Source organism: Choloepus didactylus, chromosome 17, assembly GCF_015220235.1.
Source record: "Choloepus didactylus isolate mChoDid1 chromosome 17, mChoDid1.pri, whole genome shotgun sequence".
NCBI classification, from domain to species: domain Eukaryota; kingdom Metazoa; phylum Chordata; class Mammalia; order Pilosa; family Megalonychidae; genus Choloepus; species Choloepus didactylus.
In genome coordinates, this window is record NC_051323.1 from 75826953 (window position 1) to 75841580 (window position 14628).

At 65.6% G+C, this 14628-nt stretch overlaps 2 protein-coding genes across 2 annotated transcripts; one reads left to right on the forward strand and one right to left on the reverse strand.

Annotated features, from left to right (window-relative positions):
* The first annotated feature begins 92 nt into the window (after positions 1-92).
* ADRA2B (adrenoceptor alpha 2B) lies at positions 93-3380 on the forward strand. Its single transcript, XM_037806925.1, has one exon. It carries the CDS (start codon positions 369-371, stop codon positions 1689-1691), a length of 1323 nt encoding a protein of 440 aa, XP_037662853.1. The 5' UTR covers positions 93-368; the 3' UTR covers positions 1692-3380.
* Positions 3381-5220: 1840 nt separating this feature from the next.
* On the reverse strand, positions 5221-11841 carry LOC119512156 (collagen alpha-1(III) chain-like). The gene is made up of 11 exons (XM_037806644.1): positions 11836-11841; positions 10460-10567; positions 10136-10212; positions 9910-10085; positions 9723-9791; positions 8571-8728; positions 7787-8131; positions 7008-7613; positions 6657-6710; positions 6425-6549; positions 5221-6139 (listed from the first exon to the last, which is right to left on the reverse strand). The coding sequence occupies exons 1-11, from the start codon at positions 11839-11841 to the stop codon at positions 5221-5223; spliced, it is 2643 nt and encodes an 880-aa protein (XP_037662572.1).
* Positions 11842-14628: the final 2787 nt, after the last annotated feature.

Consider the following 14628-nt stretch of genomic DNA (forward strand, 5'->3'; position numbering starts at 1 on the left):
CTGCTCCCCACTCCCCTGCCGCGGCGGGCGCGGCTCCGGGCGCTGGCAAGCGAGCGGAGCAGGCGGCGCTGCCCCTGCCCGGTGCGCCCGGCCCCGCGCCCCACGGTGCGTCCAGCAGCCGCGCGGCCCAGGGCGCTGCGGTCCCCCGGCCCGGCCGGGGCAGGCGCAGCAGTGGGACAACTTGGCAAACTTCGGGGCGGACGGCAGGGACGCCGGGCGCCGCTGCAAGAGGATGTAGGAGGGCGGTGGCCGGAGCCGGGCGTCCCCCGACCTCCGCGGCCCTCAGCCATGGGGCTCCGGCGCCTTCCAGGCCGCCGTGGGGGCCACCCCCCGGTCTAGCCGAAGCCGGGCAGCGCGCTCGCCCCGCCATGGACCACCAGGAGCCCTACTCGGTGCAGGCCACGGCGGCCATTGCGGCGGTCACCACCTTCCTCATCATCTTCACCATCTTCGGCAACGCCCTGGTCATCCTGGCCGTGCTGACCAGCCGCTCTCTGCGCGCGCCGCAGAACCTCTTCCTGGTGTCGCTGGCGGCCGCCGACATCCTGGTGGCCACGCTCATCATCCCCTTCTCGCTGGCCAACGAGCTGCTGGGCTACTGGTACTTCCGGCGCACGTGGTGCGAGGTGTACCTGGCGCTGGACGTGCTCTTCTGCACGTCGTCCATCGTGCACCTCTGCGCCATCAGCCTGGACCGCTACTGGGCCGTGAGCCGCGCGCTCGAGTACAACTCCAAGCGCACGCCGCGCCGCATCAAGCGCACCATCCTGGTCGTGTGGCTCATCGCGGCCGCCATCTCGCTTCCGCCCCTCGTCTACAAGGGGGACCCGGGCCCCCAGCCCCGCGGGCGCCCCCAGTGCAAGCTCAACCAGGAGGCCTGGTACATCCTGGCCTCCAGCGTCGGCTCCTTCTTCGCGCCCTGCCTCATCATGGTCCTCGTCTACCTGCGCATCTACCTGATCGCCAAGCGCAGCCACCGCCGCGGCCCCAGGGCCAAGGGTGCGCCCGGGGAGGCCAGGCAGCCCCGCCCCCTTCCGGAGGGGGCTGCGGCTGCAGCCAAGGGGCCCACCCTGGCCTCTCCTGGGACCACTGGTGTAGAAGCCACTGGCCACTCCCAGGCTACGGAGGAGGACGAGGAGGGGGGCGCCCCGGAAGATCCTGGGGCCCAGGCCTTGCCACCCGGCTGGCCTGCCCTTCCCAGCCCAGGCCAGGGCCCGACGGAGGGCGCCGGCGGGGCCTCTCCGGAACAGGAGGCCGGGGGAGACGGTGAGCCCGAGGTCCCCCCGGCCTCCCCTGCCCCTGCTGGCAGCCCCCCGCTGCCACCACCTCAGGGCTCCCGGGTGCTGGCCACCCTCCGCGGCCAGGTGCTCCTGGGCAGGGGTGCAGGTGCGGTGAGTGGGCAGTGGTGGCGTCGGCGGGCGCAGCTGACGCGGGAGAAGCGCTTCACCTTCGTGCTGGCCGTGGTCATCGGGGTCTTCGTCCTCTGCTGGTTCCCCTTCTTCTTCAGCTACAGCCTGGGCGCCATCTGCCCACAGCACTGCAAGGTGCCCCCCGGCCTCTTCCAGTTCTTCTTCTGGATCGGCTACTGCAACAGCTCGCTCAACCCCGTCATCTACACCATCTTCAACCAGGACTTCCGCCGCGCCTTCCGAAGGATCCTTTGCCGCCGGTGGACCCAGACGGCCTCGTGAGCCCGCCGGCCTGCTGCCTGCCCGGGGTCAGTGCCAGGTGTGCCAGGGCCACCTGTGTCCTGGCCTCCTCGATGTGCCGGCCTCCCTGGGGCTTTCTGGTGCCCACCTTGGTCCTGCGGGCCTCGCCTTGGAGCCCTCCGGGATGGGGGTGCTGGAGTGCCCCTTGCAGCGTCCATCTGAAGCCTCCCCTTGCTGACCGGCCGGGGGCTGGGGGGCTCTTCTCCCAAGTCCACCTGAGCACAGGTGGGTACATGAGGCTCAGACCTCCCTGAATGCAGGTGAGGCCAGGCGAGAAGCGAGGCCTTCCCTTCCAGAACCCCGGCCCCTACAAGCCAACAGACGGACACCCCTTCCTCAAGGACCCCGGTTTCCCTGGCTGGACTCTTGCTTGTGATGCTTTTGCTTGTTTCTCCTCTTCCCCCCAAAGAGCAGGACACCAACCTTCCACTGCCCCTAGGCGAGCCTGTTGCTGAGGAGGGGGCAGAAACAGAGACCCTTCAACCCTCCGGGCACCCGTGGGCCCCTTCAGGCTGGGTGGGGGGTTGGGGGCTGGCATTGTGTCTGGGCCCTTCTCTCCTGCCCCCCTGCTTTTGAACTTTTAGCTCCTTTAAAGCCCAGAACCGTGGACTAGTTTCTGCGCCCGGCATACCTCTGGGAGTCGGGGGCTCGCGGTCATCACGGTGGGGTCTAGAGGCCTGGCCTCTGCCTCGGCGGCAGACCCCCGATCGCTGGCATCTAGCCCCTGCCCACACTAGCGACAGTCACTGGCCGCCTACTTGCCAGGAGATGAAAGGTTTTGCAGAAAGCTTTGAGCTCTGTGGGGGGGATGCTAAAGAACCAGAAAATGTGATTATCCGGTGATATAAAAAAGTCCCCTTTCTGTGTGTTTGCCACCACCCGTCTCCCTATAGACTTTTGTTCTGTGCCTGGGGTGTGTGAATTCCTACCCTGAGCTGGAAGCCGGGAGTGGCAGACAGAATCCCTGCTTAGTTAAAGGATCTCTGAGAATGTGTGCGTGTTCTGCAAACGTTTGCAACATTAGGCCTCATGATGGCTTCTCGACATTTCACCTGCAACACCAAGAGGGGTTTCAGTGGCTTTGGGCCCCAGTGGGAGGCAAACTGTCTCCCCAAGAGAGCTAAAAATACCCATACATGGGACAGTCTGGGATGAGCGGCTGTGGTGGGGGGACGGATCCCACAGGCGGGGTGCTGGGGCCGGAGCAGGTGAGCAGGGTCCCTGTCGACAAGGGCTCCTACCCCGGGTGGGTGTCAGCTGACCAGCTCGCACCTGACTGCATGGCCCCACCCAGCTGGGGGCTCCGGGGACCTCTCCCTGCTGGCTCTCCCCGTCCTCAGACCCTGGCACCTGGAAAGGGGGAGCCCGGCACCTGGACTCAGCAGCTTTGGCTCGTGGGGCTTATGGGGCAGAGCGGGCAGCTGCTGTTGTCACTGCAGGGGCTGGCCGGGACGGGAGGGGAGGCGGTGTCCGGCTGGTTCCCGGGCCCCGGTTGTGGGGCCTTGGCCCGGGGCGGGGCTGGCTGGGCACATCTGCTGGCTGGTCTTGTGTGTGCCCCGTGCGGGACCCCGTGGGACCCCTGGCACTGCTGCCTGTGGCCTGCTTGTCGTAACCTGCAGGTGTTTTTACAAAGTCTGACCTATTTTATCAATAAAGGATATTTTGTAATAAGCAAACTGTGTCCTTGTTGCCCAGGCCACTGGGAGGTGGTGACCCCCTGCTCGTTGCACAGTGGACGCGGCGTGGCCCATGAGCTGGGGCACCGTCCCAGGGCCAGCGCCCCGGCCTCCATCCACCAGCCATCCTGCGTCTCCTGTCCCCATCAGTGGGGGTGACGGTGGAGGCTCCCCGGGGGAGGGGGCCCTGGGGCTGGGGCTGGAGGGATCAGCAGGAGGACACCGAGACCTGGGAGGTGAGCGGCAAGGGGACGGCACCCGTGAAGGCTGTGGCTGGTCAGCTTGTGACACAGAGAGGCAGCCCCCAACTAGCCCTGCGGGGTGGGAGGCAGAGGCCCTGGGGCCAGCGCAGGTGGGGGAGGCACCCGCGGGGGTGGGCAGTGGCAGGGGCGCAGGCGGTGGGGGGTGGCCCCTGCCGAGGGCTTTAAGCTGCTGCCTCCCATGAGGGGTGGGGGAGCGCGCATGGAGCTGGTGTGCCTCGGGCCATCCCCGCTGTGCGAGTCAGTGACAGAAGGATGGAAGGATGTTGGAGTGGGAGCCCCAGTGGGCATCATGCTCCTCAATCTTCTCTGCATCCCCGGGGAGTGGCTGCCAGAGCCACCCCGGGAGCTGATTTAAGACCTGAGTCCCCCCGGCTTCCAGGCCCCCCAGCTGCCTCTCCACGCAGCCTGGTGGGCCCGAGGGCAGGGGAGGCCCGATGGCAGCCTGGTCGCTGGGGACACACAGCAGCGGGCCGTGGGTGGGCTGGCAACAGACCCCAGGGCAGGGGAGGCCGGGGAGGGAGGGCTGGGGTCTGATGGCGGGAGCCCCTGCCCCTGCTGTGACCAGGATCCAGGAGGCCACGGGCCACCTGTGTGCTTTCTGGGGGTCACAGCCTCTTCCAGGAGCAACCAGCAGGGACCCCACAGGACAGAGCCTCACGGAGGCCCCCAGCTCCTCCTGCCAGACAGAGTGCCCACCCCTAATGGTGGGTCGGGGCTGCCCGCTGCTCTGGTTTCCCGGGCGGCGCTCTCCTGGGGCACTGTCAAGGCCTCAGGGTATTACATCGTTTCATCCTTCTCTCTGCCCCAGAAGATTTAGTGTCAGTCCAATGTATTGAAACCGAGGCTCAGAGACGGTGCATGACTTCCCGAGGGCCATCCGGGTCCCGGCTCTCCGTGCTGGACCACGCTGCCTCCCGTGGCCGAGGGGTCTGCGGGGGGCTGGCCCCGGGGTGGGGGGAGAGCGGCAGGAGCTGCCCTGCGGAGCTGGGCCGTTCATGACCCGTTCTCCCCTGTGATCTTCCACCTCGCTGGGTGCGGTCATTTCACAGAAGAGGAAACTGAGGCCCAGGGTGACCCCACTGGGTCTGCAAACCACAACGCCGTGAAATTTGGGTGCAGGGGCAGCTGGCTCCATCTCTGGCACCAGCTCTCATTCAGTGGTGCCGGCCGGGTGGAGATTCTGGGGCTGTGTCTGGCTGGATACAGCAGCGGCAGTGCCGTGGTCGATTGTTGATGTCTGTCCCGGGCACCAGATGGGTGAGTAGAGGTCTGTGTGCCGAATGCTTCCCAGTCCTGACCCCGAATTTCATTACAGGGGAGACCGAGGCCCAGAGGGGGAGGGGGCTTGCCCCAGACCCCACCAGCTCCAGGGTGGCCGAGCCAGGCCTCAAACCCGGGTTTCCCAATCGTGTGCCCACCATGCCACACCTTCCTACCGAAGGAATTGTAACCGAACTCCAGGGATGGCAGGCCCACATCCAGGAAGCCCTTGCCGGCAGCCCACCCTGGGCCAGGGCCTGTGCTCCCTTGTTCAGGTCTCAGATGAGGAAACTGAGGCACGGGGTCACCCAGCTAACAGGTGGTGCAGCTGCGACTGGACCCCAGGGCCCCGGCTCCCAGTCGGGTCCTCTCACCCCCACCCCTCAACCTCCCCGAGCGCACCCGAGGGCTGGAGAGCTGCCGAGGCGGCTGGGAGCAGTGGAGCCAGGGGCTCATCTCCCCCCAGCCCCCCTGGAGTAAACAGCAAACGCAGCGGCACGAGGGGTGGGAAGTGGGCAGGGGGCTCGGCAGCCCACCAGGTGGACCGGGCTTCCCTGGTTGGGTGCAGCTGTCCCCTGGAGACCCCTTTCTTAGGACGCCCCTGAGTGAAGGGCACGGGAGGCTGGCAGGGAGACAGTTAAAGAAGAGGCGAAGGGGTGCGGGGGGCTCAGGACGACCCTGCAGCCCCCTGAGCAGAGGCTGGTCCTGGGCCACGGGGGACGCCCTTGGGAGTGCAGAGACCCAGCCGCCCCCCGGGCCCCGGCCGGGAAGTCCAGGGGAGCGGGAACGTCCTTGGTGCATCCTCGGCTCCCACGTGCACGGAGGGTCCCCGTGGAGGGGTGGGTGGGCTCCTGGTTCTCGGGCCCGGCCCACAGCCCCTGTCCCCAACACGATTCTCCATTCGGGGTGGGTGCTGGGAGGCCTTGCCGAGGGACCCCCAGCCTGCGGGGTTGTGTGGCTGGGGAGGAGGCACCTGCCCCCGGTGCTGGCTCTGCTTCCGCTTCGGTTGTGGGTCCCGGGCAGCAGGGGTGGCGCGGGTGGGGGGCCCGGGCTCCCGTCCTGCTTCTGCCTCCCTCTAGCTGCTCCTGGGCAGGCCCTAGGCTCTCGGTGTCCTGGCTGCCCCCGAGGGGACTGGGCTGTGGTCCCCGAGGCACCTGGCAGGGCCTGGTGCTGGGGGCTCTGGGGGGCTCCTGGGTTGATCGGCTGTGCAGGGCCGGGCCCGGGGTCCGAGCTGGGCAGGGGCAAGAGGAGTGAAAATGGTAGCTCTGATTTCTCAGGGTCTGCACCGGGCTCCGTGCTCAACACGTGTCATCGGAGACAGGGGTGTTTATTACCCCATTTCACAGGCAAGGAAACCGAGGCCGTGGAGGCCACCCAGGGCTGGGGCACAGACCACAGTGGGCTCTCATCTCCCCCTAGCTGGTCGTGATCTGCCTCCCGGTCCCAGGGAGCCTCCCTGTGTGAGCGCAGGGGTCTCCCCTGCGGACCCCCAGGCAGGGCTCCCTGCTGCTAGCACCCGTGGGAGCAGGCCCCAGGCGGGGAGCCCCCACCCCACGGCTCCGTGCTGGGAGGGGAGGCAGGGAGTGCTCGCCTAAAATCAGAGGCTGGGATGCCGTGTGCGCCCTGCTTCCGTCCTTCGTTCTGTCCGGCCAGTGGGGGGAGGCCATGATCAGAGGCCAGAGCTGGAGGGAGGTTGATGGCCGCTCGTGCCCCCCCGGGCTCCTGGCTCCGGTCCCCTCACACCCTACCTGGTCCCCAGCCAAAGCCTCTGCCCTTGAACCGACCTTCGGGTCAGAGGTCGGCTGTGGAATAGGAGGGGCTCCAAGGGGAGGCGCCCCCCCTTTAAACAGCTGCCTCCAGTCCTGGGACCCTGCCGCCCCCTCCCTCCTCTTCCCTTCCCCCCTCCCCTCCCTCCCCCCTTTCTCTCCTCTTCCTTCTTCCCTTCCATCCCCTCCCTCCTCTTCCTCCCCCTCCTCCCTCCCTCCCCTCCCCCTCCTCCCTCCCCCCTCCCCTCCCCTCTCTCCCCCCCCTTCCTGCCCCCCCCCCCGGCCCTTGCCACTTCGCGGGCCTCGGGAGCCCGCTCCCCTCTCACTGAGCACCCCCCCCCGGCCCCCAGGGATGGGCCTCGGGCTCCGTGGCCCGTGGTGGCTGCCAGGGGACCGGAACTGCCTGGAGACCAGCAGGCGCCCCCTCCCTGGACAGTCAGGGCTATTTCGGGCGCTGCCGGCCTCTGGGTCCCTGCTCCGGGGCCGGCGGGGCGGTGCTGGGCATGGCCGAGGGTGCAGGGCCCTGACCTCCGCTTTCCCCAGGGGGGTTAGGGGTGGGCCCCCCTCTTCCTCCCTCGGAGGAACCCCCTGCCTGCCCTGGGGACCCGGGGCTGTTCCAGGAGGCCGGGGCCAGCCGCGGGGGACCCAGGAGTCCCTGCGCCCCGGTTCCCAGCCCGGCCCAGCTGCAGCTGGAGGAGGGAGCGTGGGAGGCGGCCCGAGCCGGCAGCCGCAGTCCCTGGACGCCGGGGGAGGGGGTGGCCGGAAGGGGGTGTCTGCGCTCTCCACAGGCCCCGTGTGCTCCTTGTCGGGGGCCACTTGGACGCAGCTGTCCCAGCTGCAAGTCGGGGTGCACTGTGGACCCCCACCACTGCTGGGGGCCAGGCGGTGGCCTGTGGCTGGAGTTGGGGGGGGCGCACGCTGAAGGGTGTTCCAGGAGCACTGGGGGGCCAAAGGCCGCGGTCCCTTCAGGGCCCCAGATTGTGGGCGAGGTTGGGCAAGTCCCTTCACCTCTCTGGGCCTCAAGTTCCTCCCTGTCAGATGGAGGAGCTGGACGGGGCCGCTGGGCGGGCTGAGGGAGGGGAAACCGAGGCGGCATCTCCGCCCCCACCCACCGCCTTCTCCCGCCTTCTCCCGCCTTTTCCTGCCTTTTCCCGCTTGTCTGTCCTGGCTGGAGCCTCAGGATTAGCCTGCGGCCACCGTGCCACACCCTCCACCCCAAACCCTCTCCACAGGCCCCACCAGGCCGCAGCACGGGGGACACAGCTCCCCTTCACCGGCCCACAGACATGGCCTCCGTCCCCCCCAGCCCAGGTCACACCCCCAGCCACCTCCCCGCTGCAGGGAGGTCCAGCAGGGCCGTCCTGAAAGTCACCCCCAAGGCGGGCTGGGGGGCCCGGGAGACGGGGTGGGGGTCGTGGCCGGGAGAGCTCCGTCCTGAGAGGCGCCTGGTGAGGGGCCTAAAGGGGTGGCAGAGGGGAGGGGCGCTTGGGGATGGGGCCACAGACAGAGAACTGGGGGGTCCTCCCTGAGGGGCAAGCCGGAGCTGTGGGTTGGGAACAAAGCTCCCAGGGGCTCAGGGGAGGAGGCAGCTCCTAAACACAAACCAGACTTGTCCCCTGCGGCCCCCAGTTCAGCCCGGCTGGGAGGGGCCCCCTCCGGTGCCGCCCTGTGCCGCTGGCCTGGAGCAGAGCCTGGTGCCGAGCATTTGCCGAGTGAGCCAGTTTCCCCCCAAGTGGGGGCAGCCTTGGCGGGAGCCACCCACGGTGGGGGGCCCTGGGCTCTGGGAATGCGCCTCTGATTTGGTGTTTTCTTGTTTTGTTTTTCCATGTTTCCTAGGGAGGTTCTGTTGGAAGATTCTATCTTGGCTCCAGCTGAGTGAGAGGCAGGAGCGCTGACCCCGCAGAGCTGGACATACACCAGGGTACCCCGGGAGGGGGTGGCAGGGACGGGCTCGGAGCGCAGAAGGGTAGACGGGCCGGATGGTGAGGGGCCAGGCAGGGAGAGCATGGCTGGTGTCTCCGGAGGTAGGGGCCTCTGGGACAGCATGCCCGGCCCTGGGCCAGAGATGGGGAAGGCTGCAGAAGGGGTGCAGGGCACTTGTGGGGCTTCCCAGGAGTGTGTAAGGCAAGACAAGGATGGTTAAGGGCCCTTCGTGCTGCCAATCCCATGGGCTCTGCTCTGAGGGTGGACACTGGTATTTTCTGGGCTGCAGGAGTGGACGCCCCGACAGTGATCGCAAGCAGCCACCCAGTTCTGGTTTGCTAAAGCTGCCAGAATGCAAAACACCAGAATTGGACTGGCTTTTATAAAAGGGGTTTATTAGGTTACAATTTACAGTTCTAAGGCCACAAAAGTGTCCGAACTAAGGCATCAATGAGAGGACACCTTCACTGAAGAAAGGCTGATGGCATCCGGAACGCCTCTGTCAGCTGGGAAGGCACTTGGCTGGCGTCTGCTGGTCCTTTGCTCGTGGGTTCTGGTTTCAAAATGGCTTTCTCCAAAATGTCTCTGGGCTTCTGTCTCTCTTAGCTTCTCTCTCTCAGCCTCTGTGCATCCTTGTTCTCCTGGGGCGTTTCTCTCTAAGCGTCTGGGGGTCCTCTCTTAGCTTCTCTGGGGCAAACTCTGGCCTTCATCTCTTAGCTTAGCATCTGCAAACATCCTTCCGTCTGCATCTGCAAGCACCTCTGAGCATCTCTGTCGTCTCCCTCTCTCCGGGAGCTCTCTGAAAGGACGCCATGATCTTCGTAAATGAAGACCCACCCTGAATGGGCGGGGTCACATCTCCACGGAAACACTCAATCAAAAGGTTCCACCCAATAAGACGATTAAAAGATCCTGGCTCTTCTGACGTCCATAACAGCTTCAAACCGGCAAACGGCCCCCACCGACGACACTGAGGTCACCGTCCGCACGCCACCACGGCCTTCCCAGGCCTCCTTCCAAGCCCTCCTTCCCTCCTTCCCTCCTTGCCTGCTTTCCTTTCTCTCCTAGCTCCAGTCACCGCGGGCATGCCACGGTTTCCACTCGTGTATCCGGCCCTGTCCCTACCAGAGCGTAGCTCCACCAGGCCTGGGGTCCTCGCTGCCCAGCCTCTCTGCGTCCTGGGGCTGGCGGGGCCTGGGAGACAGGGAAATGGAAGGGCTGGCACCTGACTCCCCGGGTGCTGAACTATCCCTGGAAACACAGTGACGTTCAGACACCGTGTTTATGAGGACTCTGGGACGGAGCTGAGCACGGTTGGGGGGGTATCTGAAAGGGGTGTGGGGGTTCAGGCAATGACAGATGCAGGGTGTTTGCTGCGCCGCCCCTGGGGGCGGGAATCTGGGCTCCAGCCCCGACAGCAGGGCTCCTGTTTCCTGCCCCCAGCCATGTGCCCTCACCATGCCCACGTGGTGCACCTCGGGCTGGACACTGGCCCAGGACATGCAGGGTGAAGGGCTCGTGTGGAAACCTGCCTGCACCCGGGTCTCTTCCCGGTGCCGAGCTCCTTGCCCGGCCAGAAGGCCACCGAGAGACGCCCAGGGATGGGGGGCTCCAGCTGGCGAGAGAGCCCATGGAGGTCACCAGGAGCTCAGAGCACAGAGACGAGAGTGGGGCTCCCTGAGTAGGGGTTCCCCAAGAAGTGGGCTCCCCCAGGCCCCAGAGGAGGGAGTGCCTGTGGGGGCAGTGCCTGCGGGGTCTGGCAGGTGGGGGCAGGATGACCTCAGGCGGGAGAGGCCCCGGTGGGCACGTGGGGGCCACTGGCCCAGCCATGCATGTGGCGGGGGGCGGGGGGGCTCACTCACGTTCCAGGGGCCCTCTGGCCCCAGGCCGCCCCTCAGGGGGCAGGGGCAGGGTGGGTTGAGGCCTGCAGCCAGCGGCCTCAGCTTCTCACCCGCTGCAGCAGCAGTTGACTAAAAATAAGTTGGGCTGTCAGGGTCTCCTGCCTCCAGGAAGTGGGGAAGAGTGATGAGTGTCAGGAGCTGGCCTTAAGTGCGGGGCGTGGGGGTGGGTGGTGGGAAGGAGGGCAGGGGGGGGGAGGCGCCCGCAGTCTCGGCCCAAGGTGCCTGCAAACTTGTTTATTTTCTTCCCTGGCTTGGAGTCCTGGCCATGCTCCCAGACCCCAGTGAGGGGTCCTTGTCTCCTGGGACCTGCAGATCCCCCCCACCCCTGTCCCCTGTGCAGGCTCTGAATCCCTGTCAGTGTTGGGGGGAACAGCGGGAGAAGGTGAGGGGGCCCGTTTCGAAGGTGCTGTTTGGAGGAAGGGAAAAGTGGTGCCCCCCACTCCATTTCCGGCTCCCCAATGTGCAGAGGCATATGGCTCTCTGTGGGGGCTGCAGCACAAACCTGGCATAGCCCCCCACCAGCGGGGAGGGCCTCAAGGGGGGCTCACCCTACGTCCCCCTTGGCTGTCTTAGGCTTCCAGACATGTGGCACCTGGCTTGGGGTGCCCCACCCTCTGCCCCGCACCCCCATGGGTGGGGTGACTGGCTGGGCAGGTGCCCCTGGCTCTGGGGCAAGTGCAGTGAGGAGCCCACCCCTTCTGGTGGAGGAGCCCCCTGGGGTGGTAAGGACAGAGCCCTCCCGCCCTGACCCGCCTCCTCTAGGGTCCTTCTGCAGGCCAGCTCCCCAGGGCCCGGCCGGGGTCTAGCCCAGGCCAGGGTACCCTCCTTCCCCACCTGCTTCCCACCCCCTCTCCTGGTCATCCCTCAGAGAGACCTCATGGGGGACGCCCTGACTGCTCCAGAGCCCGCAGCCCACTCAGCTGCCCTCTAGCCTCTGCACAGGGCAGGGGGCTCCTCGCGACCCCCGAACGCCCATCATCCTTGGTCTATGGCCCTCTCCTCGCCACTGGCCTGGGCAGCGAGAGGGCTCAGGGAGCTTCAGGAAGGAGCAGATGGGTCAGCCCTTGTGCCCCCCAAAGGCCATGGAGGGCACGTGGAGGGGTGAAGGTGGGGTCAAGGGCAGCTAGCAGCTTGTCTGCGAGGCCGCCCTGCAGGGCCGGCAGCCCCTTTGTTCTCTTGTCTTTATTCCACCTCCTCCTCTCTTCCTTTGTTCCATCAAATCCTCTGCGGATGAATTCTCCAGAAAGGCTCAAAGTCCTCAGCCTGCCTCATCTGCTACGGTTCCACCCCCCTAGCAGATTCTCTCCACACACACCCATGTGCACACACTTTCACACCCGCATGCTCACCCACACTCACACATGTGCACACCATGCCTGCACACAAATACATGCACACTCACACCTACATGTGCACACATGAACACCCATGTGCACACACAGCAACACACACACACACACCTGTGCACACATGCCCACGAGTACTCATGCACATATATGCACACACACTTACATGCCCACCCACATACACAGTGCACATTCATGCACCTGTTTGCACACTTATACATGCACACTCACAAACCTATTTGCAGCATGCATGCCCACACACACTCACCCACACGCACCCATGTCCATGCACACTCATACCCCCATGCTCAACCGTACTCACATATGTGCACACACATACACCCATGTAACAACCCACACATGCATGCACATGCAGGCACACAAATACATGCACACATGCCCTTACACACACCTACATGTGCTTGCTTGCACACACTCGTGCACACATAGCCACTCATACCCATACATATGTGCACACATGTACACACATGTGCATACACAGACACCATGCACACACATCCACATGCCCTCCCACACTCACACATGGGCACACATGCATGCACACAAATACATGTGCACATGTACATGTGCATGCACACTCACCCATGCATACACACTCACATATGTCACACAAATCCTGTACACACATGCACACACATGCACACACTCATATCCAATACACCCATGTGGCCATCCATACACACTTGCACGCAATGCATGTACACAAATACACATGCACATATGCACACTCACACACGTCACCCATGCACTCATGCACACTCCTTCTCCCTCCAACAGCCCCGTTCCCCAACGGCAGGCAGCTCAGAGCCCCTGGAAGCCCCCAGCCCTTAACTCTCTCTTCCCCTGCTGGTTCATGCTCAGCTCCCCGTCCTCCACCTCTCCACACTCCTGCGGCTGCCTCAGGGCGGGGCTGGGGGCCTGGGGCTGGTCCTTGAAGAAGTTCCCTCTGAGCCAGCCCCCCTCTGTCTCCTGAGCCAGCCAGGCTGAGAGGGCTCCCCCTGGCCTGGGGCCTGAAGGCATGCAAGAGGCCAGGGTCTCGTCCTCCCAGAGCCGTGGGCTGGGCTAGCAGGCTCACCCTCCCACCCAGGCCCCACCCCACTGCCCAGGCCAGGCCACGCCCTCTCCCTGCTCTGGGGTGTCCACCGCCCCATCGGCTCTGCCGCTCAGAGTGGATGTCCGGGAGGCCCTCGTCCCTGAGGACGGAAGCAGAAGGGGCAGCTGTGGACAGGACAGGCTTCCTGCCTGAGCCCATCCCGGGCTGCAGGGAGCTGGGGGCAGCCTCAGCCTCTGAGGACTCCAGTCCCCAGGCTTGAGGGCTGGAGCCGAGCAGTACCCAGCGGACAAGCTCCCCAATCCCCCAATCCCGGGGCATCCAGAAGTTGCATGGCCTCCCTGCCGCCAGCTCAGCCATGCCCCATACCCTGGAGCAGTCGGCTGCTTGCCAACAGGGTGTTTGGGGTGGCCTCTGCCCCTGGCCACCTGGGGCCCTTGGGCACGTCGCTCGCTCTCTCTTTGAGGCTGTTTTCTATTTATAAAATAGAAATACTTATCCGAAGTGCAAAATGGGATAAAGTCTGCTTTTTGTCCCACCTTTCTCCTGGCCCTCAGCTGCCCCCTCTAAACCTTTCCGGCAGCTGCTGGGGGTGGGGGGCGGGGGTGTCCTCAGGTTTTCTGGAAGAGCCCGTCTCTCACCGGCCCAGGCTGCTTCTCTGCTGTGTGACCTCAGAGAAGTCACTCAACATCTCTGACTCTCGTGTCCTCCTCTGTGGAATGGGGTCCCTGCTGCCCTCGCTTGGAGGGTTATTGTGGGAAGCGTGAGGCTGAGCCGCTTGCTGCAGGGACAGTGTCTGCACTGCCATCGGGGCCAGGTGGGGAGGGGAGGGGAGCCCGGGCCGCGACACGTCTACAAACCGCCGTCCTGGGGACCCTGAGGTGTGGCCGGGGGCTCTGCCCAGGGGCAGAGTCTCGCACTGGAAAGGCCCCGGGCTGCCTCTCCCCTCCCGGCTGCAGCACCAGCGGCGCTGCCCCCTCTCTGGTGTCCATCAGCAATTACCCGAAAGGCTCCATCCGTCGTCATGACAACGTGGAACCCATCCCAGGTAAAAGCTTGCCGCGGGGAGGGGGCTCCCAGCCACCCCCTCCCTCCCTTTCACCTTCCATTTGGGTCTTTTACAGCTGTCACTCCTGTTTCCCAAATTTCCAGAAGTTTCCTATGATTTTGCTTTGCTTTTCTCTGCCTCGTTTGTGCCTGTGTGTCTCCCTCCGGCCTCCCCCCCCCCCCTTTCCCTCTGCTTCTTCCTGGGTCCCGCCCCTGCTCTCTTGGTCTCCCTGCCTCCTTCCATCTGTCTGTCTGTCTGTCTCTCCCTCCTTGCCCCACCCTGGCCCAGTGGGTGGCATGGAGGTAGGAGGGGCGGTCGGGCACGGTCTGTCCCACAGGCTCTCAGGAAGCGAGGGGCGAGGGGACCCAGGGTGGGCTGCTCCTCTCCGGGGCCCCTGGCCTCTCTGCCGCCTCGGCCCCCCTGCCCGGCCCGTGCCCCTGTGGGCGCCGCACGTCCATCCCGTGCTCCCTGCGCAGCTCCAGGGCCGGGAACTGCGGGCGAGAGGCCCGGCGACGGCCCAGACGTGCGGCGGCAACCACGGCATTTCAGGCTGTGCCAGGCGCCCACACTGGGCATTGTTGGCGCCTCCTCTGCCCCCGCAGCCCCTGCCAGGTGGGCTGACCCTGCACTGCCGACGAGGGAGCCAGAGCCCCGAGCAGCTGAG

What these genes read in the sequence shown, in the direction of transcription:
- ADRA2B (XM_037806925.1), top strand. Translation starts at nt 369, where the DNA reads ATGGACCACCAGGAGCCCTACTCGGTGCAGGCCACGGCGGCCATTGCG.
- LOC119512156 (XM_037806644.1), bottom strand. An exon ending in GGAGAAGGCGGGAGAAGGCG is followed by an intron (nt 7,614 to 7,786) that starts GTGGGTGGGGGC and finishes TTGGCCCCCCAG; the next exon opens with TGCTCCTGGAACACCCTTCA. An exon ending in TCCCTGGGGGCCGGGGGGGG is followed by an intron (nt 6,711 to 7,007) that starts GTGCTCAGTGAG and finishes CCTATTCCACAG; the next exon opens with CCGACCTCTGACCCGAAGGT.